This window comes from Tamandua tetradactyla, chromosome 1 (genome assembly GCF_023851605.1).
Source record: "Tamandua tetradactyla isolate mTamTet1 chromosome 1, mTamTet1.pri, whole genome shotgun sequence".
NCBI classification, from domain to species: domain Eukaryota; kingdom Metazoa; phylum Chordata; class Mammalia; order Pilosa; family Myrmecophagidae; genus Tamandua; species Tamandua tetradactyla.
In genome coordinates, this window is record NC_135327.1 from 2,318,923 (window position 1) to 2,344,588 (window position 25,666).

General features: G+C 40.9%; 1 protein-coding gene and 1 long non-coding RNA gene across 6 annotated transcripts in view; one reads left to right on the top strand and one right to left on the bottom strand.

Moving 5' to 3' along the window:
• The window catches only part of PTPN1 (protein tyrosine phosphatase non-receptor type 1), a 105,831-nt gene extending 81,194 nt beyond the window's left edge, over positions 1-24,637 (bottom strand). The window contains exon 1 of one of the 2 annotated variants that reach the window (XM_077166728.1): positions 24,452-24,637. In XM_077166728.1, coding sequence (XP_077022843.1) covers positions 24,452-24,514 — 63 coding nt within the window. In that variant the 5' untranslated portion in view covers positions 24,515-24,637. The remainder of the gene's footprint in view (positions 1-24,451) is intronic. The other variant, XM_077166737.1, reaches the window with a different exon arrangement.
• A 237-nt stretch (positions 24,638-24,874) lies between these two features.
• LOC143688626 (uncharacterized) overlaps positions 24,875-25,666 on the top strand; it is a 58,914-nt gene continuing 58,122 nt past the window's right edge. For 3 of the 4 annotated variants that reach the window (XR_013178177.1, XR_013178184.1, XR_013178190.1), the window contains exon 1: positions 24,875-25,547. This is a non-coding gene — a long non-coding RNA (uncharacterized LOC143688626). The remainder of the gene's footprint in view (positions 25,548-25,666) is intronic. The other variant, XR_013178195.1, reaches the window with a different exon arrangement.

A 25,666-nucleotide genomic window follows, 5' to 3' on the forward strand; every position in this document is an offset into this window, starting at 1 on the left:
TAAGCATCTGTGTTAGGCCAGATCAAGGAACCTGGAGATTATACAGTTGGCAATGGGGAGCCAATGGAAGTTTTCAGGTAGGGCAATGATAGATCATAGCTCATCCTGTGAAAGACAGGATGGAAATGAAGAGCCTGAAATTTTATAGTTGCAGGCAGCAGCAACTATAAAAGGCCAGAGGTGACTGAGGAGAGTCTGAACCAAGGTGCAGGAAGCAGGAAAGGAAAGCAGGAAAGGGCTTCAAATACACATTTAGGAGAGAAATCTGAGGACCTGTTAGCCAAGCAGATGTGAGAGTAAATGGAAGAGTTGAAGACTAGTTGAGGTTTCAAATTAGTGCAACTAATGATAGATACAAATATTAACATGTAAATATGAGCATCCATTGATTTCATAATTACTCAATGGATTTCTAAACACAGAAAAAAAATACAATTGTGGTAAGACAAATCAAGCTTTCAAGACAGATAAAGCAGTGCTTTATATTATAAAACACATCCCTTAAACAAAAGGATTGAACTGCCTGTAGAAACCTATTTAATATAAAAAGAATGAATTAGAAAACACAGAAAATCTGAAAGGGTAACCCCTTCCTGATATATTTTTACAAGAATGAACGAGATATTGAGTATAACTGCTGAATCATTATACTGATATTTCTTTTAGTCTTCAGTGTCTTGGAGCAGCTAGAAGGAAAAACCTAAAACTGTGGAACTGTGACCCATACCAAACTCTGAAATCTGCTCTGCAACTAACTGTTGCAGTGTGCTTTGAAATTTACTGCTTTTTTGTATACATATGCTATTTTTCACAATTGAAAAAAAAGAAAAAGAATGTAGCACATTTGCATAGGTAAAAAATGGTTTAAGTGCTTGAGTGAAGTTCTGGCAAAAAACAATTAGACATTTTCTTCAGAAGAACTGCCAGTAATTTAGAGAGAAAAAATACTAAAGTTTCATCAGAAAAACAGTTTCTCAAGGCAGAAAGTGATATTTAGTATGACAGCTTCTATGGTCTGATGACGACCCCTCCCCCTCCCTTTCTGTGCTCCTAATTATTCAGGGGGGGGAAAAAAACCCAAACCCAAAAACTTCCATCACACTCTGCTGGAAGTACTTGTGGAACAATCTGTAGTTCTAGTGAATAGCAATGTTCCTTTCTCCAGCCTCACCTAGCCCAACTTTTGGTCTGATTCTGAGCCTTTCAGAAGTGGTACCTCAAATCTTCCTTTCTCAGTGATGATGGTGGACACACCCCTTTCTGCTATAAAGCCAAACACATTGTCAAGCTGGGGACAACTTACATGAGTGTGAGCAAGCAGGAGCCTCCACCTCTCCAGTACTCCACAAACTGTTTTAAACAGGGAAGGAGCGTCTCAGTGGATGTGTGTCAGGCCTGTTATCTTTACCAGCTAAAAATTCCAGGCCCTAATATTGTAGCAGTGTTTGGTTGAGTAAGGACGGAAAGGAGGTAAAGGTTGAATGCCTGTGAATCTGAAGGGGGGAGGTGTGATTATTTACTGGGGTTGAGAAGCTCAGAGACAAACCATTTTCTCATTTTTCACCACACTGCCAGGGCCATTCAAAATCCTCTCCCAGGTCGTCTCTGCTACATCCACCTTACCACACTGTCAGACCTCACCCTAAAACATCAACTTCCTTTGTACCATGTGAAACACAGACAGAGTCCCAAGGGACCACAGAGAGCACCCATCCAAAGGCACATCAGGTCTCCGAGCAGAAGACATCTTGGACTCTGAATTACTGCACTGGACAATTTTAGAGGATTCAAGTAAGAACACTGTACAGATTCATGCATTGTCATGAAAAGGTCTTGTCTGAAAACAAACCTTAAATAAGAAATATAATTCAGAGGCTATGTTCTTAACTATAAAAGTGTTATTTTATGCAATGTGATATACAATGAGTAAAAATGAGGCTGAAATACACGTATATTTCTCATAGCAAAATTAACTGGTAATAACTTTGCCATATATTTTTTATAAATATATAAAAATATTTATAAATTTGCTAGAAAACCTCAAAAAGACCACATATTTATTTCAAAAACAGGAGACTATATTAGCACATTCTTTTGTAGCCCATTGGCAAAAAACCCCGTCAAAAGCAAAAGACGGTAACCAAGGAAGAAAACGGGCCAAGACCTCGGAACTCCAGGAAGAAAAGAAAGGTGGGTAGTAAGGAGCTCCCTGGCCCAAGAAGTATGCCTGGGAGCTGCCACTGCTCCTGAACCCCAGTGAACCCCAGAAACTCCAGGTGAATCATATTCTTCAGGGCTCTCATCTACTCTTTACATCCCTGAATCCCACCCACACTCCAACCACACAGGTACCTAAATTTACTTGGAGGTGGGGAGAAAAAGTACTCCAGTGCCAGAGTTGCATGGGAAGGAGCTATGTATGTGTGCGTGCACATACACACAGACAACCCTCTGAAACAGAGCACAGGATGTTTATTCAGAGACTCATTACATAAACAGAAATACTTCCGGAATACTGCCGATTAAATAAGTCTTATGGGCAGGCTTGGAACTTAACCACCATTCACAAGGTGGACTCTACAGAACAATACATTCAGTCTCAGACAACCAACTTTACAACTCTTGAAGCATGACACATTTGATTTTTAGCAGACAGTCTGTGCTTCCATGCTTGGTTACCACCTTGACTCCATGCCAGCCTAAAAAGTCCATCTAAACATAGTTCTTGTGAACTAATCCAAATAAGATTCAAGGGGACGGTTGGTATACTAATAAACTGTGAGCCTCACAAGCAAAGTACCCCATGATACATAAGACAGGTCATGGCTTTTGTCCAAAGTGTCTCAATTTAAAACAAACTATACAAGGATAAATAACAAGCACAAAAAAACACATGAACACAAAATTTTGCCACAAACTAACCCTGTTCTATTTTATAGGCTAGTAGTTATATTTTTTATCAATATCTCTCCCAACTTGCTTAAGCACATGCTTGATTCTATCATCCATTCTCTTCAACTAACATCGACAGATTATAGCTGTACCTGTAACTACAGAGGCAGAAAGTAATTGCAGACAGATTAGATAACAGCAATTTATGGCTAGTTTACTGTCCGTCAAACATCATGAGGCACACAGGGAGAGAACCAACAGACTCTGGTGACCAGTCTATAGCCAATGACACATGCCCTGTATCTTTAAAGGGAAGCTGAACTGAGTGCACAGGTAGTTTCAGTGTTTAGAATGTCTGCCGTTCATGCGGGGGACCCAGATTCGATTCCCAGACCATGCAGCAAAACAACATACATACATATACATATACATACATACATACATACAGTTGCCCCAAGATCCAAGATGTCAGTAATTGCTAGTGGGAGCTGTGGTAGCCGGGGGGAAGAGGATAGTGAGGAGGGGAAGTAAGGAAGGGGGAAAACAAGACAAAAACTATGACTGTGGGTGGAGACTAAATAATACACAAATTATACCATTGGGACAAGAAAAGTATGTCTGACCCAACACACTGGAATACGGATACTGCGTCTTTTCACACAAGCCTCAACATGTTATTTAAGACCCCTGCCAACAACCCTGTCTTTGTTTTGTTTTTTAATTTTTTAATTTTATTTTTTTAAATACCAAAAACACCAAGCAAACGCAAACATTCCTATTTTGATCATTCCATTCTACATATATAATCAGTAATTCACAATATCATCACATAGTTGCATGTTCATCATCATGATCATTTCTTAGAGCATTTACATCTATTCAGAAAAAGAAATAAAACGAAAACAGAAAAAAAACTTACACATACCATACCCCTTACCTCTCCCTTTCATTGATCACTAGCATTTCAAACTAAATTTATTTTAACACTTGTTCCCCCTATTATTTATTTTTATTCCATATGTTCTACTGATCTGTTGACAAGGTAGATAAAAGGAGCATTAGACACAAAGTTTTCATAATCACACAGTCACATTGTGAAAGCTGTATCATTATACAACCACCTTCAAGAAACATGGCTACTGGAACACAGCTTCACATTTTCAGGCACTTCCCTCCAGCCTCTCCATTACATCTTGAATAACAAGGTGATATCTACTTAATGCATAAGAATAACCTCTCAACTCTGTTTGGGATCTTACAGCCATTGACACTTTGTCTCATTTCACTCTTTCCCGTTTTGGTCCAGAAGGTTTTCTCAATCCCTTGATGCTGAGTTTCAGTTTATTCTAAGGGTTTTCTCAATCCCTTGATGCTAAATCTCAGCTCATTCTAAGATTTCTGTCCCACGTTGCCAGGAAGGTGCACATCCCTGGGAGTCATGTCCCATGCAGACAGGGGGAAGGCGGTGTTCTAGTTTGCTAGCTGTTGGAATGCAACACACCAGAGACGGATTGGCTTTAATAAAAGGGGATTTATTTTGTTGGTTCTTCAGAGGAAAGGCAGCTAACTTTCCACTGAGGCTCTTTCTTACGTGGAAGGCACAGGATGGTCTCTGCTGGTCTTCTCTCCAGGCCCCTGGGTTCCAACAACTTTTCCCGGGGTGACTTTGTGCATCTCCAAAGGCCTGGGCTGAGCTGCAAGTGCTGAGATGAGGAATGCCGAGCTGCTTAGGCTGTGCTACATTGCATTTTCTCATTTAAGCACCAGCCAATTAAGTCAAACGTCACTCATTGCATCAGACACGCCTCCTAGCCGACTGCAGATGTAATTAGCAACAGATGAGGTTCACGTACCATTGGCTTATGTCCGCAGCAACAAGAATAGGTATGCTCACCTGGCCAAGTTGACAACTGAATCTAACTAACACAGGCAGTGAGTTTGCTTGTCGTGTTGGCTGGAGAGAGAGGCCATGTCTGAGCAACAAAAGAAACCCTATCTTTAAGGCTTTATTTCTACGTTGTTCTCCACCCTTATCCCTCTGGCTTCCAATCTTTCTGAAGGTTAAAAGGCATTGTTATGCTCTAAAAAACACTGCAAATAACCATGAGGATTCGGAACCACTGCTGTAACCAGGATTAATGGAATGAGAGCAGAGGAGCACTGCAGTCTGAGAGGAAGTCTTCCCTCCCACTTAAACTCACTGGCACTGAAAAGACCACCCTAATATCCCAGGAAGCAGTAGGCCCAGAGGGAAGCACACTCCTCCTTCAGGAAGGAAAGGATCCCTTTTGGTCAAAGGTCTGCTCTATGACCACGTATCATTCTGGATCTCTGTTCTTTGAAAAGAAAAGGACAACAATCCTTGCCCCTTGGGTAGATGGAAATACTAGTGGTCAGTGAGACAGAGGGGTAAGGGGTATGGTATATATGAGTTATCTCTTTTTCATTTCTTTTTCTGGGATGATGAAAAAGTTCAAAAAAATGATCATGGTGATGAAAACACAACTATGTGACAATATTATGAACCACTGGTTGTGCACCATATATGGAATGTTTGTATGGTAAGAATACTTGTATGTTTGCATGTTTTATCAATAAAAATCTAAAAAATTAAAAAAAAAACAAGCCTTGCCCCAAATCATTTATCATAAGGGGGTTCTACCATTTAAAACAGGTAAAAGAGAAGCGCTCTATAAATTATGCAACTAAATCCTTTTATTCTAAATTTGATTATACTCACACAAAGGTTCCAATTAAAAGAAAAATTAATTAAAAAAAATTAAATCCAACAAGGAGCCAAATAATCTTAAATACCCTTTCTTCACAAGAATGGAAATGTCATTCAAGTCCAACCTGTAAAGCAAAGTTTGCCTAGGCAAGAACAGGGCTTTAAAAAATGTCTCATTCCTCTTCTCCTCGTGTCCATTCCAATAAACGTATGATATGGGCAAAAACCACCACTTTCATAAGATGCAGAAGATGGTGGGGGGGGGGGGGAACAGTTTGAGATCCACAAATAAGAGAATAATCTTCAGGACTGAACCAAGGATAATATAGTATTTTAAGAAAAAAGTTTAAACAACAACAATAACAATGATTTTGTTTCAGAGGCAAATGGTTCACCTGCCAGATTTTTTTGCAGTGAAATCTTTCGGCAAGATCAAAACCTCAGGAAATACCAAACAAATGAAAATCCAAAGGCAAACTACTTAGGAAAAATGATCTAGAGACCTAAGTGCGCTACTTCCATTCTCAACCAGTTCTTGACTTTTACAGAGGATCACAAAACCAACCACAAAATCATATGCTAAGAAGCACTTTGCTTCCTGCAAGCTGACTACTCTCTGGCTTGTAATAAATGCCTCTATTTCCTGTCAGCATTGGTCAATCTCAGCTACCAAACCTATGAAGTTTGCAAGGGTGACTCTCTCATACCAGAAACATTTCTCAGACTTGGCAAATACACTGGAACACGAAACCTAATAAACCACTGGGACTTGCCCTTCCACAGTAGCATGATCTACGCATGGCATGGAGGGAGGACCAGCTGATGAAGACAAGAATGGATTACGATGAGACTCGGTTCCATTCAAATTAGGCCCACGTAAGTCTAACTACATGCAAGATGCTGTGGAGACACCAAGAATTACATTCTATCTCCTGATAACTTATGCTCTAGAATTCAATTCTCAGAGTTTGCTCATTATAGTTAGTCCATATCAATGAGAGCGTACATTATTTGTCCTTTCGTTTCTGGCTTATTTCACTCAAGGTAATGCTGGAGGGGTCCATTTAAAACACAACTAGCAAGGGAAGGGGTAAGGGCATCAGTGAAACAAAATTATCAACCTTGGGCCAAGGTGTTGAAATTGAGTGATGGTTACATAACAGCTCATTATATTTTCTCTTTACTTTTATGTATTTGTTTGAAATTTGTCCATAATAAAAGCTTTATAAATAATCATTTTCCTTACACAGCAATATGTAAAAATAAATGATAAGCATATATAAAGTCAAATATGTAGTTATAACTATGAGGAAAAACAGGTGAACTAAAAATGGCAATTGTCACTGGGTTAAGTTGCCATAATGGGCTGCTTTTCCTGTTTTTTGTTTTTACACATAACCTCTAATCCAGTTATGTATTTTTATAACACTTTTTTTATGGCAACCCCCCACACACACACATTAGGATAATATAAGGCAAGTAAATAATTCCCCAATATAGCAGTTTATTGAATAGGAAAGCTTAACAGAATTTCTGTAACATACAGATATTCAGACAGACAGAAAGACAGACACACATCTCCTCCTCCTCTCTCCAAGTGTATTTACTCTCCTCTGAAGGCAAAGCATAATCAATAAACCTGGGGGTCTTATCCGGGATTTGGCCTTCTATAAAGAATGCTTTTTTATAATTCATTCTTATTTAGCCCTTTCTTAAAAAGTTGCTTCCCCTGTGCAATACTTTGGATACATAATGACTAAGTTTTCATAATGCTGTCAAAAAGCTTGTAAAATATTATTTTTCTTCTAAACACCTACTTCTGCTACGTACGTTCTATGGTATCTATGTAGTGACACTTAAATGCTTCAAAATAAAACTAAAAGGAGGTAAAACCACATACCCATCATTAACCCAAAAACAGCCAAAGCATCTTATTCTACTTTGTCATCCTTTTGTCAAGAAAACCCTTCTCTTTTCAAATCTTTACTTTTAGTGACAAGCAATCAACAATTAAAATTAAAAAAAAGTGAATCCGGGATTACTACTATATATAATTTCCATAGCTAGAATTAGAGTAAGGAAAAAAGGCAGATGTTTTCACAGCTTCAATGGTTTGTAGAGATCTAGTTCTGACTGCCTCTACTTGGCAAGGAAAGAGAAAACAGGCAGCAATCAGTGAATCATTCACAATTACTCAAGATGATAATTTTTGTGTTTAAATTTAAGTAACCATATACTCTCAGAATTTCTAATCATATCTTAAGTGTTAGAATGCCTAAAAATTCAGACCTATCAAGAGATGTTTATTTGGTGCAAAATTTGTATTTTTGGTAGCACATTATCTAATTTAACTTGTATGGTCAACTTATTAGAACATCATAATTACATGGTATCTTGAATAGGGAGTGAGATCTTGTTGGTTTGTACAGGTTAATGTGATGCCCCAATATAACCAACAGTAATTTGGGCAGAGAAGTAAAAAAATATTTGCAAAACCCCCTTGGGGGGACTGGGGAGAAAGGAGGAAATATTCAACTTCCCCATCTGAGGAATTCCTGATATTCTCACAAACAGTGGGGACAACTAACTCAATAGGCTGAGCCCTCAATCCTGGGGCTCACCCCTATGAAACTTATTTCTACAAAGGAGAAGCTAAGCCTATTTATAATTATGTCAAAAAAATCACCTCCAGAGAACCTCTTTTGTTGCACAATGTGACATCTCTCTCTAAGCCAACTGGGCAGGTGGCTACTCCCCCCTGCCCCCCCCCCCCCCCGCCAGGTGAGACAGGACTCCCAGGGGTGTAAATTCTCCCTGGAAATGCGGGACATGACTCCTGGGAATGAACCAGAACCTGGCATCATGGGACTGAGAAAGCCTCTTGACCGAAAAGGGGAAGAGAGAAATGAGACAAAATCAAGTCTCAGTGTTTGAGAGACTTCAAAGAGTTGGGAGGTTATCCTGGAGTTTATTCTTATGCAGGTCCCAAGTTGCCAGGAAGAGTCGTGTACCACATAGCAGGGGAGGGCAGTGAGTTTATCTGTCAAGATGGCTTAGAGGCCACATCTGAGCAACATAAGAGGGTGGCTTTGATTCTTGAAGATGACTGCTTAACTATACAACTTTTACAATGTGACCGTGTGATTGTGAAAACCTTGTGGCTGACCAGCCCTTTAGCCATGGTATATGGAAAGATGAGTTAAAAATAGGGGAGCAATAAGGGGCAAAAAAAAAATTGGGTAGATTTCAATAAGGGGATAAGGGATGGATAAGGGGTATGGGATGTTTGGGTTTTTTCTTTTTATTTCTTTTTCTGGAGTGATGCAAATGTTTTATAAATGATCATGGTGATGAATACACAACTATGTGATGATATTGTGAACCGCTAATGGTATAATTTGAATGGACTGTATGTGCATGAAATATCTCAATAAAAATATTTTAAAAATAGTAATAATAAAGACCTATCACCTGGCCCATTTCAGTGTAGGATCATCATCAGTAAACTTAAGTTATTTTACAAGGTATATGACTTCAAAGAATCACTCAAACAAAAACATCTGTGTGCCCAGAACTGCTAATAACAGACCACATAATGGGATAAGCCAGCAAACATCATTAAAAATATCCTTTAAAATTCACCAAGTATAAATGAGACCTTTATTCTCACAGTGCCAGCCGCAGATTAAGGGCCCACCCACGCATTAATTTTTAATTGATTCCTAGTGAGGAAGGTTTTATATTTAAAGATTTTTTTACATATTAAAATATACTGTAATTCTACTTTTTGTACAAAGATTATCTGCATGCAGACTTGGATAAGAAAAATTAAAATCTTTACACAGAAGCGATCAATTCATTTCATTATATACTGTACTGTCTGCCTACTGAGTGCAATGCCCTATGGTTGGTGCTTTAGAAGCTTATAAGATTGATGGATAAACAAACAGCATCTTCCTGGAGAACACACCAACACAAAAGACTCACAGTGCAGTGAGGTCTATACCATGATGTAACTTCTACTATGCCACCCAAATGGAAGGGTTCAGAGAAACAGATTCTAAGATCAGGAATGCCTTCTGGAAGTCAGTGGCATGCACAATGTGCCTCAAAGGGTAGATCTAAGGCATAAAGCAGGCCAAGTGGGGGTCAGGTTAAAGGAAAGAAAGCAGTACATTTAGCAGAAATGCAAGGAACTTGTGAGTGATAATGTGGAAGGAGAGGGTGGGGACATTGATCTCAGGGTTCAGAATCTGTTATCCACTGAAGGCCAACAGGCAGGAGAGTGAGAGGATCTGAGCTACAACTGAAGAAGGAAGACCTGCCTAGCACTGTGTAGCACACAATATCTGGGGTGAGGCAAGAGGGTTTGGGAGGGCAGTCAAGGTAAAAACAGCAGAGGGAATTGGAAAGAAGCAACAGAGGGGAAAAAAAAAATATATATATATATATATATATAGAGAGAGAGAGAGAGAGAGAGAGAGAGAGAAATGAGTGTGTGTGAGAGAGAAAGAGAGAGAGGAAGAGAGGAAGAGAACACAGGTGCATGTACATAAGAACTGTGTGTATGTGGGAGGGACAGGACCAGAGAGGAAGATATATAATAGGATCACATGCTTTGCTTTCAGGGCCAGGTAATCAGGACATGTGATGTAACATGAATAGAAATGGGAAAGTAGGAGGAAACCCCAGATTAGGGGTCCAGAGAACACTCGGGGCTCACTCCTCCTTGCCCTTTCAGATCTCCACTTAAATACACCTCTTCCTTTGTCCCCAGAGCACCTGGGCCCACGCCTGTAACAGCTCTCACTGCTCTGAACTAGGATTGTATCTATACAGCCACTCTGCCTACCAGACTATTAAATTTCTTAATTATAGGAACCAAGTTTGTCGTGCTCACCCACCACTTACCCAGTACAGGGCCTGTCATATGGTAGCTACTCAAGTATTTGTTGGGTGATTGAATGGACAGAAGAGCAAACAAAGGATGGACAAAAAGATTCATCGAAAAATAGGTCTACAGTCACTGATCTTAATTTCAAATATACAGAAAAGTATAAAGTGAATATGCCATCATCTCAAATGATTCAGCATTGGCGGACGGGGGTGCAGGTGGGGGAGCTATAAAACTAAGGGCAAAGACCTGGATTATTTTATATTGGTAAACACTCCTCTTTATCTATTGCTTGTTCTATGTGTCATACATAACATACCTCTATGGAAAAACAGATGTTGAAGAAGGATCAAAGAAAAAGGATGTCTACAACATAAAATCCATGTCTATCATTAAACAGGGATAGAGATTACTAACAGACACATATTTCCTGCAATCTATCTATTTATTTTATTTTTATTATGGCTATCATCTATTTCTTCCCTCAGTAGAGAGGAGAAAGTAGAGAAACCACCTCGTCATGAGCTCAGACATATGCCAAATGGTATCATTCCTAACCAAGACATAAAGCGAGGCATTAAAAACAAGTACTTCCTAGATTTTCAATGCAAGTATATAGGGCAAGCTACTGTTTTTATCCATTCCCATAGGGCCCGGCCAATTTCCAAGTTGGTAATCAAAAATAATTTTTGGAAATAACTAAACATGGGACTAAAATGCAGTCACACTCATTTGCCTGAGGTGGAAAAAAACAGGGTCATCTTCCAGCTTCCTCTAAACAGATGAAGGGGGATAAGGATGAAGAGGGGAAGGGAACCAGCAGGAAGGAAAGAAGTTAATTATTTTATTCTGGATTTTACTGTCAAGGGCATTCCTTCAGGCATTTTTATGCTAATCACCTAGTATTTCCTTGATTTGATCTTCTCTAATGATAGTACACCAACTACTTACAAGGTTAACATCTTTTTAAAATCATCTTAACTCTAATATTAATATTAAATTCCAAGAGGAAGCTTGGAGTGGGAGTTGTAAACTCCAGTGCCTCCAAGGGCCAGGTAGCACACTTAAACAAGGACAGTACGGTCCGCCAAGGGGCTGTGGAAACCAAGTACACACGCACGTGCCCACCCACAGGGAGCCAGGCCCCTCTGCTCCAGCGGATCGCTGCCATGCACGACTGTGGCTCGGGAGACTGATTTTCAGATATTTCAAAAGAAGCCCACAATTCAAATTTTTATGTGATTTCTCCTGATTTATTAACAATGGCAAAAGATTCCTCTTTTTTCAAAACCCTGTGTGGACCAAGCAAAATATAACTGGGGGTGGTCAATTGATGACATCTAGGTCAGGAAGCTGGGCAACAGTCAGAAACTATGAACTGTCTCTTCATGTGCCCTAATAGATAGGGAAGGCTTATTTATTATTCAGTCACATGTGAGGAAGACTGAAGCAACGGCCACACCACAGTGCTGCTGGAGACCTAAGTCCAAGGCACGGGAGACCTCAGGCAGTGAAGAACGCTGATGACTTGATATCTAACTATCCTCTTAAAACATTTCCTGCTATTATAGACCAATTTATGGTATATAATAAACAGCACTGCATTAAAGCATTCTGCACATAACAGAACTCAATAAATGCTAGCTATTATTGAGGTTTATTATGAATAATAATTATGGCTAAGACGTGAATCAGACTGCACATTTCTCCACTGAATGGGAGATTGGTACAAAACCCAATAATTCTCTTTAAATGTGAGAAGAATTTCTAAGGCAATTTCTTCCATCAATGTGGCATTCAGTAATTTTATAAAAGAATCTGATTTATGTCTCCCAGTGTGTTTTGTTTTTTTAAGGATATAACGGGTTTTAAGAATTTTGCTTGAGTCAATATGAAATTTTTAAATTTAACCCCCACTTTTAGATAAAGGAGATCAAGGAACAGCCACACTACATTACCAAATCCAGCATAAGTAGGACACAGAACGTCAATTTTTTTCAGAAAGGTTGTCTTTCCCCTTCTACCACCATGAACAATACAGCTGCAAAACATTACAGTTCAATCATGCAATAAAGCTTTCTGATCTAATCATCACATTTAACAAATTCTGTAACTTCAAAAAGGTCCTACAATTGCTAAAAGAAGAATCAGAAGCCGAATTCAGGTCTCCTGATCCTTCTTTTTCCATTATCTCATGGCCCCATGGGCGAATGCATTCCGGGTGGTTGGTTAAAAGTAGTAGGGTAGATAAGTACATGGAACCTTGGGTAGGACATGAGATTTTGTTGGTTTGTCCAAAGTGATTCCCCGATGAATCCCAGAGTGATTTGATCAGTGAGTGGAAAAGTATTTGCAAAGTCTCCTTCGGGGAATGGTGAGAACGGGGAAAACTCAACTTCCCCAAGTTGAATTCTTGATATTCTCACAAGCAGTGGGGACAACCAAAGCTATAGGCTGAGCCCCCAGTCTTGGGGTTTGTTCATATGAAACTTAACCCCACAAACGATAGGTCAAGTCTACTTAAAATCTAGGCATAAGAGTCACCCCCAAGAGAGCCTCTTTTGTTGCTCAGATATGGCTTCTCTCTCCAGCCAACACAACAAGCAAACTCACCACCCTCCCCCTGTCTACATGGGACATGACTCCCAGGGGTGTGGAGCTTCCTAGCAATGTGGGACAGAAATCCTAGAATGAGCTGAGACTCAGCATCAAGGGATTGAGAAAAATCTTCTCAACCAAAAGGGGGAAGAGTGAAATGAGACAAAGTGTTAATGGCTGAGAGATTCCAGAGTGGAGAGGTTATGCTGGAGGTTATTCTTAGGTATTAAGTAGATATCACCTTGTTAGTCAAGATGTAATCGAGAGGCTGGAGGGAACTACCTGAAAATGTAGAGCTGTGTTCCAGTAGCCATGTTTCTTGATGATGATTAAATAATGACATAGCTTTCACAATGTGACTGTATGATCATGAAAACCTTGCATCTGATGTTCCTTTTATCTACCTTGTCAACAGATGAGTAGAACATATGGCATAAAAATAGATACTAGGAGGAACAGATGTTAAAATAAATTTACTTTGAAATGCTAGTGATCAATGAAAGGGAGAGGTAAGGGGTATGGTATTGATAATCTTTTTTTTCCCTGTTTTCGTTTTATTTCTTTTTCTGTTGTCTTTTTATTTCTTTTTCTGAATTGATACAAACGTCCTAAGAAATGATCATGATGATGAATATGCAACTATGTGATGATATTGTGAATTACTGATTATATATGTAGGACAGTATGATCATGTTAAGAATGTTTTTGTTCTTTTGTTGTTAATTTTTTTTTTTAATTAATAAAAAAAAAAGTAGCAGGGTAGCTTGGGACTGTCTTTGAAAAGCAACTGTTCTATGTGAATCCAGAAACCAGATAAATACATGCTCCTGCCCTCAGAAGCAAGGCTCTATCAACTAAATCAACTAAGGCGACAGGGTGAGAAAGATTCCCCATATACAGCCAATCAAAGTCTAGCTTCACTCCATCTCAGAATTGCTCATAATCTTTTAAATGCTCTTTTAATCTTCTAAGATCAACTATGTCTTTTTTAGCCAGTGGCTTGGAGCAAGAGCTCCAAACCGCTATAAAAGAAATCTAGTTCACCTGCTGGAAAAGTACAGATGTCACTAAGCACAGAAATCAACGATCTTAAAAACAATGTTACTGTGCTTCAAACTGTCCACCTTCCAAAATACTGAGAAAATGTTTTTTGGAATCTAGCCAAGTAAAGAATACAGCTTGTATCCTACATTCAAAATCTTTCTTTCTAGAAAGTATGTTTTAATGTCAAAGGATATAAAGTAAGCTGTGAACAGGAGACTAAAATTAGCTCAAACCACAAATAACCTAACATACTTATCACTTCCTTATTATCAACCTACAAAAATCAAACATCAAAGGCACTTACAAAATAAAACGTGAAATGCCAATTTAACCCTTTACCTTCAGTTGTATCATTTCTTCTTTCTACAAGGACCTGGACTTTATACATTGTCAAAGAATGGCCTTTTCTTGATTTGAAGACAAGTACAAGGGAGGCTACCGGAGCTCAGTATTGTCCTGTGAATGCAGCATGCACACATTCTTAAGCAGCTGGAATGGTAACCACCTCCTCAAACTGAAGACAGGAAATCTTAGGTGATGGACCACACCCATCTGCAGCTGCATTTCACACTGACTGCTGGGGATATACCAGACTCCTACCTCAAACCAAAATATGCTTCCATCTTCTAAAGCCATTTATTTCCTACTTTCAAAAGTAATATCTTCCAACTAACAAAAGGTAGTTGGGGAAAACAAGTTTGTTACCATTGAGCAGTGGTCCCAACTGTAAAAGGAAGTTTAGTTGACTAATATGCATTAGTGAAAAGAAAAAGAAAAGTGTCAGGTTTGTTAAAATTCAACTACTTTTACAGAGAATTCTCTCTGCATCATAACTATGTTTTTATAAGTTTCCTGGGTAAAATTCAAGCCCACAAAGGATGAAAACAAATAGTTAAGTAAGGATGAGTACAGAAACAACCGATAGCCACTGTGTACTCTTCAAATATTGTTATTCAAACTTTCAAAAGCATTCTTATGAGCAGGTAGAAAAATAAGGGAAAAATAGCAGATATTGTTGTTATTGGTGATGTGGCCAGATTAAACAAAATACTGCTAATGACACTGATATTCCTAGACATTACTCAAGAAAAAGTGTCAGTGGGTCATGAAGGAACATTTAAACATACAAAGGGTATGATGACGGTCACATAAAGGACCCGTAAAAACCCAGCATCACCTATCATAGCTTGCCAAACCCCAGTCAAAACCATTTCTGCCAATTCTAAAGGATTGCCCTATACATGGGGCATTGTATAAGATTCTACCAAGGTTCAGTCTCTCCAGAACATCAACTAGTTCTATTCCCCTATCCCGTAGTGTTAACAGCCCTTTCCAACACGAAAAAGTTAGAATGGGCATCGCCCAAACACCCATAGAGTGGGAGAAAGATCAAAGGTGATGGCAGATTTATACACAGAAGGTAGGGTTTAACAAATGAATATGACTGCTGAATCATTATACTGATAATTCTTTTAGTCTCCAGCATCTTAGAGCAGCTAAAAGTAAAAACCTAAAATTGTGGAACTGTAAGCCACAACAAACTCTGAAATCTGTTCTACAACTAATTGTTGTAATGTGCTTTGGAATTTGGTGCTTTTTTGAATATACGTTATTTTTCATGCAAAAGAAGACGATTGTGATGATAAATGCACAGCTATATGATGATTTTTTAATCACTGATTGTACACTTTCGATGATTACATGGTATGTGAATGTAAAATATATATATCAATAAAAAATAAATAATTAAAAGAAAACAAACCAGCATCCATGGAGTTGTGGATTCTCAAGAAATTTTCAAGAGATACGGACCAGCTGATCCTCAGGTGTGGCTAAACTACCTGGTATACTGGGACTGTTTCAGAAATTTGGATGTTGTGGCTTATTTTGCTTCACCCTATCTTCAAGAATCAATCTGGAGCCCCAGACAACAAGGTGTCCAGGTAGTAGAGAATAATAATAGCAATGCTCTTAATTCAAAGATGCTGTTAAAATACAGTTCAAATCAGGGTAAAGCAAAACAAAACCCAAGACAAAGCCAAACATTAATAACAAAGAACAAAACAGAACATCCTCTCCTAAAAAAGACAACTAGATATCTGCTTAGAAGGCCGTGCTGGTTTGAAAGGATGTATGTACCCTAGAAAAGCCATGTTTTAATCCCAATTCCATTTTGTAAAGGCAGCCGTTTCTTCTAATCCCTATTCAGCACTGTATGTTGGAGACTATAATTAGATCATCTCCCTGGAGATGTGACTCAATCAAGAGTGGTCGTTAAATTGGATTAAGTGGAGGTGTGTCTCCACCCATTAGGGTGGGTCTTGATTAGTTCATAGGAATCCTATAAGACAGGAAACATTTTGGAGGAGGAAGGAGATTTGGAGAAAGCAGAGAATGCTGCAGCACCACGAAGCAGAGAGTCCACCAGCGAGTGACCTTTGGAGATGAAGAAGGAAAACGCCTCCCAGGGAGCTTCAGGACACAGGAAGCCAGGAAAGAAAGCTAGCAGATGACGCCGTGTTCGCCATGTGCCTTTCCAGATGAGCAAGAAACCCTGACCGTGTTTGCCATGTGCCGTTTCACTTGAGAGAGAAACCCCAAACTTCTTGAACCAAGGTATATTTTTCTGCAGGCCTTAGGTTGGACATTTCTATAGACTTGTTTTTAAGTATTCTTTATAGAATGTTACTTGGACATTTTCTCGGCCTTAGAACTGTAAACTAGCAACTTATTAAATTTCCCTTTTTTAAAAGCCATTCTGTTTCTGGTATATTGCATTCCAGCAGCTAGCAAACTACAACAAAGGTTCTTCTCTCTCTTCTTAGAAGGCAAGCTAGCCACATAAATATTTATGATCCAATGAAGGCATATCCTGCCTCTATCCTTGCACAAGCAGACTAAACCCTGCCTATGTGAATAGTGACATAACAAAATCTAAAAAGGATAGTTGTACAAGTGACAAATGTTCAACCACCAAGGAAATTTATCAGACTGTACTAAATGCAGTTTGCCCATTTGTTTTCAAGTGACTCTATATTCAAAAGTGACTTCATCCTCAAACATTTTTACGTAACCTTGTGTTCCTAAGGAGCTCCAACCGTTTCAAGTAATTACTGGATGTTCACTTTCTTCTAAGTAATTTGCAATAGTGTATATCCTGAGTAACCCAATATCCACCAGAATAAAAACTAAGCTGTTTGCTGGAACTTAATGTAGCAATTTTTAATATGATTCTTCAAAAGGAAAAGATGCATCAATAAGGGAGCCACTTTTAAAGAAAGAAAAAAGAGGTTGGGGGAAAATGTTTCATAACAGAGTAATTATCTAAAAATAAGAATTTTCATTCACTGATCACTAACTAATAAATTTTAAAAATACAATTGCAAAAATCTGGTTTTGCTATGTTTACCTTATCTTAACAAGCAATGTTGCTTACCCACAAAACCCACAAACACAGCTGAGCTTTTCCTTCTTGAGCTGTATAAGCATTCCTCAGTCTATGGAAGAAACCTCTGCCATAAAAGAGGAGAAGCTGGAGGCCAGAATACAACACTACTTGGCCCAATGATTTACTTTAAGAAGTGGTTAACCCTCAATCAAGGAGTCAGAATTTCCTGGCACAGTTAAGTACCAGATTAAGAGCAGTACGGAATATGAGTAGATTCTAAATTGTCTATTTCCCAAAGAAAATACAGATCTTAAGTTCTGCCTTGCCAATAAACCATGTTTAGTCTGCAAGTCCATATTATAAAATTGACTTTCTTGAAGTACTAATTCTTATCCATTGATCATGGGGTAACAGTAAACTTTTTTGCCTTGGTAAAATCATAAGCACTCAAAAGGGCAAAGTGAACTGTCTCAGTAATTTTTTTTAAAAAGACAAAATCATTTATCAGTAGTAATTATTTTTGTCTTCAGTGCGCCTCACAGCAAGTCTAGAAGATCAACAGATTTGAGGACTAGACTTTTCTTTGGCTGTTTCTGTTTGTTTGTTTTGGTCAGGGAGAATATATTCAATGGGAAATGGTCCTGTGTCCAGTTTTGAGACATTCAAAATTTACCAACTATCAGCAAGATACACGATATGTCATGCTGCCCTGAAAAAGAACAGGGAAGCAACTGTAAACTATAAAGACTATTTCTATGTGAAGTAAAACAAAATACAGGAGACTCAGGTACTTTCTTCTCATGGATGGCAGATGAGTAAACTGTCATGTTATTCAAACAGAGCTTAAACCAGATGTAGGTTTCTTTCTAAAATTACAACATAAAGGGTAGCTACTTCATGCACTTAGCTGGGGTTGAATCTTTCACACATTCTCAAGAATCAGTTCCTCTATCTTTTACAGGAAAAACCACCCAACTGCTACTCAGAGAAAAGTTATAAGCATAACTTCTGTGCTAGCTACTCATTTTCCCACATTACTAAATCAAATGAACCCTATTAATTAAAAATGCTTCATATTCTTGGGAGGAAAAAGACTCAAACTTGCTATTTCAAGCCTTTGAATATACCAACAAACCTCTTCTAAGTTTCTAAGCCTGACTGCACCCATCCACAACCACACACATTACAAAACTGAGTAACTATTGCAAGATTATTTTAGGAACATTAAATTCTTTTTGTGAGTACTTGAGGGACGTTTATTACTTCATGTGACTTTAGTGACCAGTTAGCCAAGGATCACTTTTACAAAGGAGGAGACTGAAGGCCAAGAAAAGCAAGGACCCATTCAGTCAGTAGTCATTGGTCTCAGGGCTGAGACAGAACCCAAACATTAAGGCCACTCAGAACAGCAAAGGATTAAATTACTCTCTTGGCTCTAAAGGATGATCTGATCAAAGGCCTTGATCAAAGGTTTGTCTTTATCATCATAAAAGTTTGTAAAATTCACAGACCTTTGTAAAGGTGCCTACTTTATGGAGTACCTTATATATCTGATATCTCACAATCAAAATATTTTATTAATCAACTACATGCAAAGTCCTAGAAGGCATTCGAAAACAAGTGGAAAGTGAAAGGGGACAGAGTACCTCAACAATTTTTAGGCAGGTATATCACCTCCAAGGTGCCTCTTAAGTTCCTCTAAGACCAAGTACAAATTTGCTGTTAAATTTAAGGCTTCTGTGAAACAAGTTAGTGGTCTCAACTTCTGCTGGGTAAGAATCCAAGTCTTCCTTCTAAAGCCACTAAAGCAGGCAAAACTAAATTGTCTCATCAGGCCAAGGCTCAAAATGTGAGGTTTTCTCCCAGAACGACTTCTGCTATTAGTACTAAGGGTGGATAATCTATAGGCTGCCATCATTACCCCTGCTAGGATGAGAGTTGGGAACCACGTCTTCAGCATCTTTTTGCTGTCAGGGCCTAGTAAGGTCCTGGCAACCAATTCAATCCCAACATTTGTTAGGCACTTAATCTGTGCCAGGTGCAGAGGACACGGTTGAGAAAGATGGGCTTGCTGACCCCAGGAAACTTGGACTCTAGAGAAGATAGATACAGATGTAAAGAAACAGCTGTGGTGAGAGAAGGGCTTTGGTAGAGATATGTATGAAGTTGTATGGAATCGCATAGGTGAGAGAGCAAAACACTAGTGCAAGGTGGCACACATCTGAGCATGGGAGGTGCAAGCTGGAGTAGGAGAGAAAGTCACTTCAGACAGTATTACGCAATGGCATAAGGGAATGAAGGATAAGAATGAGTTTAAAGAACACTGCATGGGCTGGTGTGGCTAAAATAAAAGGTATATGGGAGAGGAGTGTTGGGAGATTGGGCTTTACAATATTATGGAAGTACTAGACACAGTTAAGCAGAGGAATGACAGGCTAAGATTCTGGGGTGTTTTTTTTTTATTTTTATTTTAATAACATATAAAACAATCTAGAATGTTCCCCTTCAACCCCTTTCAGATACACAATGCGGCAGTGTTATTTACTGTCACAGTTTTGTGCTACGATCACCATCATGTATTACCAAAACTTTCCCATCACTCCCAACAGAAACTCTGTACCAATTAAGCTTGAACTCCCCATTCCCGACCCACTACCCAGCCCCCGGTAAACCTGTATTCTAGTTTCTAACTCTATGAATTTGGTTATCCTGATTATTTCATATGAGTAATAGAATACATTTTTCATTTTTTTTCTGGAAATCTCCTTTTAAAACAATTGTTCTACTGACAATGTGAAGAAGGTACACAATAGGACAAAGGATGTGGAGAGATTTAAGAAGGTTCATACTAATACAAATCTGGTTTCACTGATTTCTGCAGTTTGAAACTCAAAACAGCTGCAGTATATGAACACCTAGACCACTGGGGTGGCAGGAAGGAAGACAGGGCAACCCACCAATGAAGTGTGGGAGAGGGAGTGAAGAACTGCAGCTAGGCCCCCAGTGCTCCTGGATGCTTGAATCATTCAGCCCAGTGGGTGGTTCCAAGCCTCAGCATCGCAGAAACAATGACCTGGCTAGAATTCCAACTTTCCCTGACATGGGCACTAAAAAGAAACATGTCCAGCCTATTTCAGCATAGACTGGTTAGAACTAATTAAGTTAAACACTATAGGCAGAAATACCAGAACGTGCAAAATACATAGGGGCTGAGGTAAGCCTCAGAAAAAGCAGCCAAAATTAAAAAGTACTGCACAGAACAAAAATGGCCCAAAGGATTCTGCAACTTAAAAGATTACAGAAAATAGGCAATTTAAGAAAAGAAGGAATGAAAGGAGGAAGGAAAAAAGAATAAGCACAGTTATTTCGGCAGTTATAGTCTGAAAATCCCCTAAAGGAAATGTCTTATTCATTTTCTATCATGAAGTTCAGTATACATTCAACCACACTATTCGAAATCAGGAATTTTTTACAGTTTTTGAGAAGCTAAAATGCAAAAGTGCAGTGGGGGAGGCCACAGTTCCCGAAAGTGGATATCTGGTAAATGAAAACCATTTGCATTACCATTATCATTATCCCCCAGCTGACTTTTCAGAACCATCTGGTACATTTACTTCCAAAAGTGCCGCAAGTATGCCTATAAATATGTCAGTGATGTCAAACAAATAATAAGAGCAAAAATCCTTCCCTCCACTATTTCTACTTGTGTGCCCAGTTAATTTAATATTAGTCCAGACAATTATAAAGGTCTTTACACCATGTCCAAAATGTTCATCAGACGCCTAAATTTAGTTCACTCAAACCAGGGTGAAACAAGAAGACTTAGTTTGAATGGGTCGCTCAAGATGACTAGAACTTCCCAATCTCTCCATGTCATTTCCGTTTGTGTGTTGTTGTTTTTTAAGTGAAGTGAGTCATAGTATATAGATCTTTCTCCTTCCTGCTAAAATAGCTTTTTTTCACCCTCTAAAGAGACTACTACTGGAGAGTTATAATATTCTTTTTCCTGGAAAATAAGAACACAATCTGTATAAAGCAATGAGAAATTTTAATGAATTACTGTTAGAACATGGGTTTTAATCTACCCAAACGTTAGATTTCATACTTCATAATGAAAGCAGCTATAAAGAAAATGTAAATTTGAAAAGCAGCTTCTTTTATAAAGCCTGCCTCTAACATGGAATAAATCTTGCTTTCAAGTCATGAGCTATTGTTGCAATCTCCTGTATCTGAAACAATAAAATCAGAGAAATAGCAAAAACCTGGCCCAAAGCCTCTTAAACTACTGATGAAGGGCAGCACTTTGCTGTTCTTTTCATTCTAAGCCCTCTCTTCCCTCTTTCTAGTTTGTAAAACCGATTCCTATTTTATATCTGTACTTTCTCCTCTTTAGGTCAAGGAAACAATCTCAAACTCAAGGCCAAATCAGACACAAAGTTGCTTAAATGTTAGAAAACAATGTTTAAAGCCACCTAAAAAAATGCTATCAAACCTGACTTTCTAAGAGCAAAATGCTTATTAGTATCTGTGCTATTTATGAGCATGAAAGATTAAATATGATTTATATTCACTTCATCAAACTGAGCAAGCATAGAATCTTTGCCTGAAACCTTTGTGTTCTCAACTGCCACATCCCTCAGCATTCAAAAGTCCACTTCACCCTTTGTTCTTTTCCCAACTGTTTTCAAGTTTTTGCATCTTCTTGCTCTAGTTAGAAATTAGGATAGTGAGAAACGACTGTACTACCTGTTTTTGAAGTTTTAAGAAAAAACATATATATTATTTTTCTAATCACGGTTTACTAGGCAAGCTCAAAGCACCACTTTAAGGCTGCCCTCATTTTGACATGCTACAAAATATTATTTTCTTTAAACTTTCATTTTCTACCAACCATAAGCACACTTCTTTCAATCTGTGAAAAATAATAGGTTTGGTAAATTGACACACAACTTGGAAAATTTGCCATTTTAGACTGACGGTCATTTGAACTCTGTTTTTTTAAATTTCACAGTTGTACAATAAGAGCCACTTATGAGCTTCAAAAGGAGAAGCGCTTCTTCTGCCTTCAATTACAGAAAAGAAAATATCTGCTTGGGAGACATGAGAAAAGCCCCCAATGGACAATTCTCTAAGGTCAAAAAAATCATTTTCAGGAATGTGGCAATCCATTAAAAAGCTGGGGAAATCTCAACATAAAGCAATCCTGACTAACTCTTGTGGTTCAAATGTAGTAGAGAATCTTAAGAACAATGAAGGAAACAATGAAGGACCAACATGTCCCATGTCAGCAGCATGCTTAACACAACTTCAGGAATGCTTGGGTGACAGGGCAGGCCATGCTGGCCTAAAGCAGTGACAAACCAAGAATTTATTTACAATAAAAATTTGTTGTTGCCAAGTCAGTTTTCAGCATAAGAGATTTTTCTCCCAGTGCCTCCACTTATGATGGGGTAGGTCATAATCAATTCCAATACTTCAGACCAACAGTATTCACTTAAAGTCACTTAGACCCTACTCCATTAAAATGAATGCAGAAAATCTGTCTACACATTTCCCACAGAGACTAGACATGGAATACAAATTTATATTGATCGATCATATGTAAACATTACAGTGATCTGGCAAGGTTGTAAATACTAGCCTATCAGAAGCTATTAAATATTACAGTCCAAGTAAAAAGAATCTCTGTCAAATAAGCCTAATGAAAATCCACATGAAACCAAGTCACCAAAAAAGGGCTTTTGTTAGCCAAGCCTACTAAAGAACTGCTTAAAGGTTTTTTCCTTTTTTAAGAGGACCTCAAAATAGATTTTAATACCACCAGCTGAGGGAACCGCACAATTTGCCTTCTGGGCCTATAAATTGAAAAGAGAATAAACTGCCTTCTCTCTTTACACAAGTAACAATATCTCTCTATTCCGTACTTTGCTTACTGAGATAAGGAGTGTGGTTTTGATTAATCCTCACAACCCCCGCAATGACATTTAATCGGGACCACATATTTTCTTTAGATTCAGCTTTATGAAAGCATACCTCTTCGGGTTTCTAATCTGACGTTTTAGGGAGCTGTGAAAAACCCTACCTCGTTAAATTTTTATGTGCCACCATGATCCAAAGTAGGTGAGGACTCAAAAGAGTGAGCTGGCCAAGACCAAAGCGCCAGGCCGGGCGGAGATGCCGTTCAGTGAGGGTGAAAGGTCAACCTTCCCTACTCCCCGCCGGAAAGGGCCGTATTTCGGCTGGGGGTGGGTAGCAGGGCTCCCGACGGGAAAGGTCTGGCCGGCCGGTCTCCTGGCTGGAGCTGCTCACGCAGCTCGGAGCAAACGCCTCTGCCCCGACACTCCTCTGACCTCCTGCTCCGGTCACCCACCTTCCGTCCAGCGGCTCCCTACCCCGCGGGGCCTCCGGTGTCTTCGCAGCACTTGTCACCATCTGAGATGGCTTGTGCCTGCCTGCCTCATTGGACTGCACACGACGTCCAGCGCCAGCACCGGCTCGGCAGGGACAGCCGATTCGCACCCATGAAATGAATGAGCCGGGGGGAGGGGCGCGGCCAGTCTCGGACGTACCGAGACAGGGGAAAAGGAAACGTACAGGAGAGAGGCGGCGGCCCTTTCCCCAGGGAGACAAAGGAACTGGGCCTGAGGTGTTCCCTGAAGAAAAGGAAGTGGGGGGGTAAGTCAATCCCGGGTACAAAGGGTGGGGGCGGGGCGGGGGCGCGCCCGGCGGCCGCCGCGCCTGGGCCTGAGGGCTGAGGTGAGGGGGCCGAGGGGAACTGAGGGGGCGGCCGCGGCGCTGCCGGGCGGCCTCCTCAGCAGCCGGCCGCGGAGCGGCCGCAGGGCGAGCGGGCCGGTCTAGGGGGCGGCCGGGCCAGGACAGGGCCCTCGCGCGCCGGGGCGCTGCGCACCTGGTAGATGGCCGTCCAGTTCCCAGCCCTGTCGATCTGCTCGAACTCCTTTTCCATCTCCATGGCGAGCCGGGGCTGCTGCGCGCTCCTCCTCGGCCCGCGGGCCGTCCACCACCCCAGCCGCTACCGCCGCCCCAGCCGCGGCTTCTTCATGTCAACCGGCAGCCGGAAGTACGCACCGCGCTTGCCGCGGGCTCCGCCCCCTAGCCCGGGGGCCAATCAACGCTCGAGGACGCCGACGAGCACTTCCGCGAGGCGGGGCGGGAGGAGGTGCCCGGCCGCGCCTTCGCCCGCCTGGGCTGGGCCGGGCTCGGCGCGCGGCGCGCCGGTCGCCTAGGTGACGCCAGTCGCCCCGCCCACGGCGCGCGGGCTGCGAGGCCCGGATGGGACCGCTGCTGCCCTGGAGGCGCGCCGCGTGACCTTGAGCGCGTCGCGCGTCCCGCTGCAGTGCGCGGCGGTGGCCCGAGAGCTGCGCGGCGTTCCGGCTCCGGCGCCTGGCTCGCCCTTTGCCGCGAGGGCTCCTGGCCCCTCAAAGCGGTGTCCCGGTCTGAAAAACAAGGCTTCTGTGCGGAGCTCCGACTCTGGCGCTGCAGGGCGAAGGGGCGGGGGCCTGGGATGATTTTGTGTCCGGTTCTCAGGACACCCGCGCTGACCGAGCTCTGACCGACGCGGTGGCGCTCACGCTCGGTGGAGCAGCAGGATCACCTGGAGGGTGTGCTGGGTAATGCAGATTCTTGGGCCCGCCCCCAAGGTCAGTTGTTCCTGGCCCGTGAGCCTGCTTGCCGCGCGGCCCCGGGTAACTTCGTATGTCCGGTCTTTGGAGCGCCTTTGGAGAAGGGCAGCCAGGTGTCTTCCGCGGGCTCTTTGAAACGGCCTGGCACGCGGTATGAACATCGCGAACTCCCGTAGGTGGACCAGCTCTGCCCCCGGCCCTGACAAGCTGCCTGGCGTCCACCTTCGTCGAGCGCTCGCGACGTGCCTGGCACCCCGAGTACGCATCCCCTGATCTCCCGCAGCCCTAGGAGATCGGCGCACCGACAGGTCCACCGGACACGAGGGAACTTGGCTGTGCGTTGGTGTGGACACCAGGATTCGGGTACAGTTCCCCGGGAGCCCCCTCCACTAAATGCTAGCTATGCAGTCTTGGGCACCTTACTTCGCTGTGCCTCCATCTCCTCCTTTGTAAAATGGGGATAATAAAAGTGCCCATCTCAT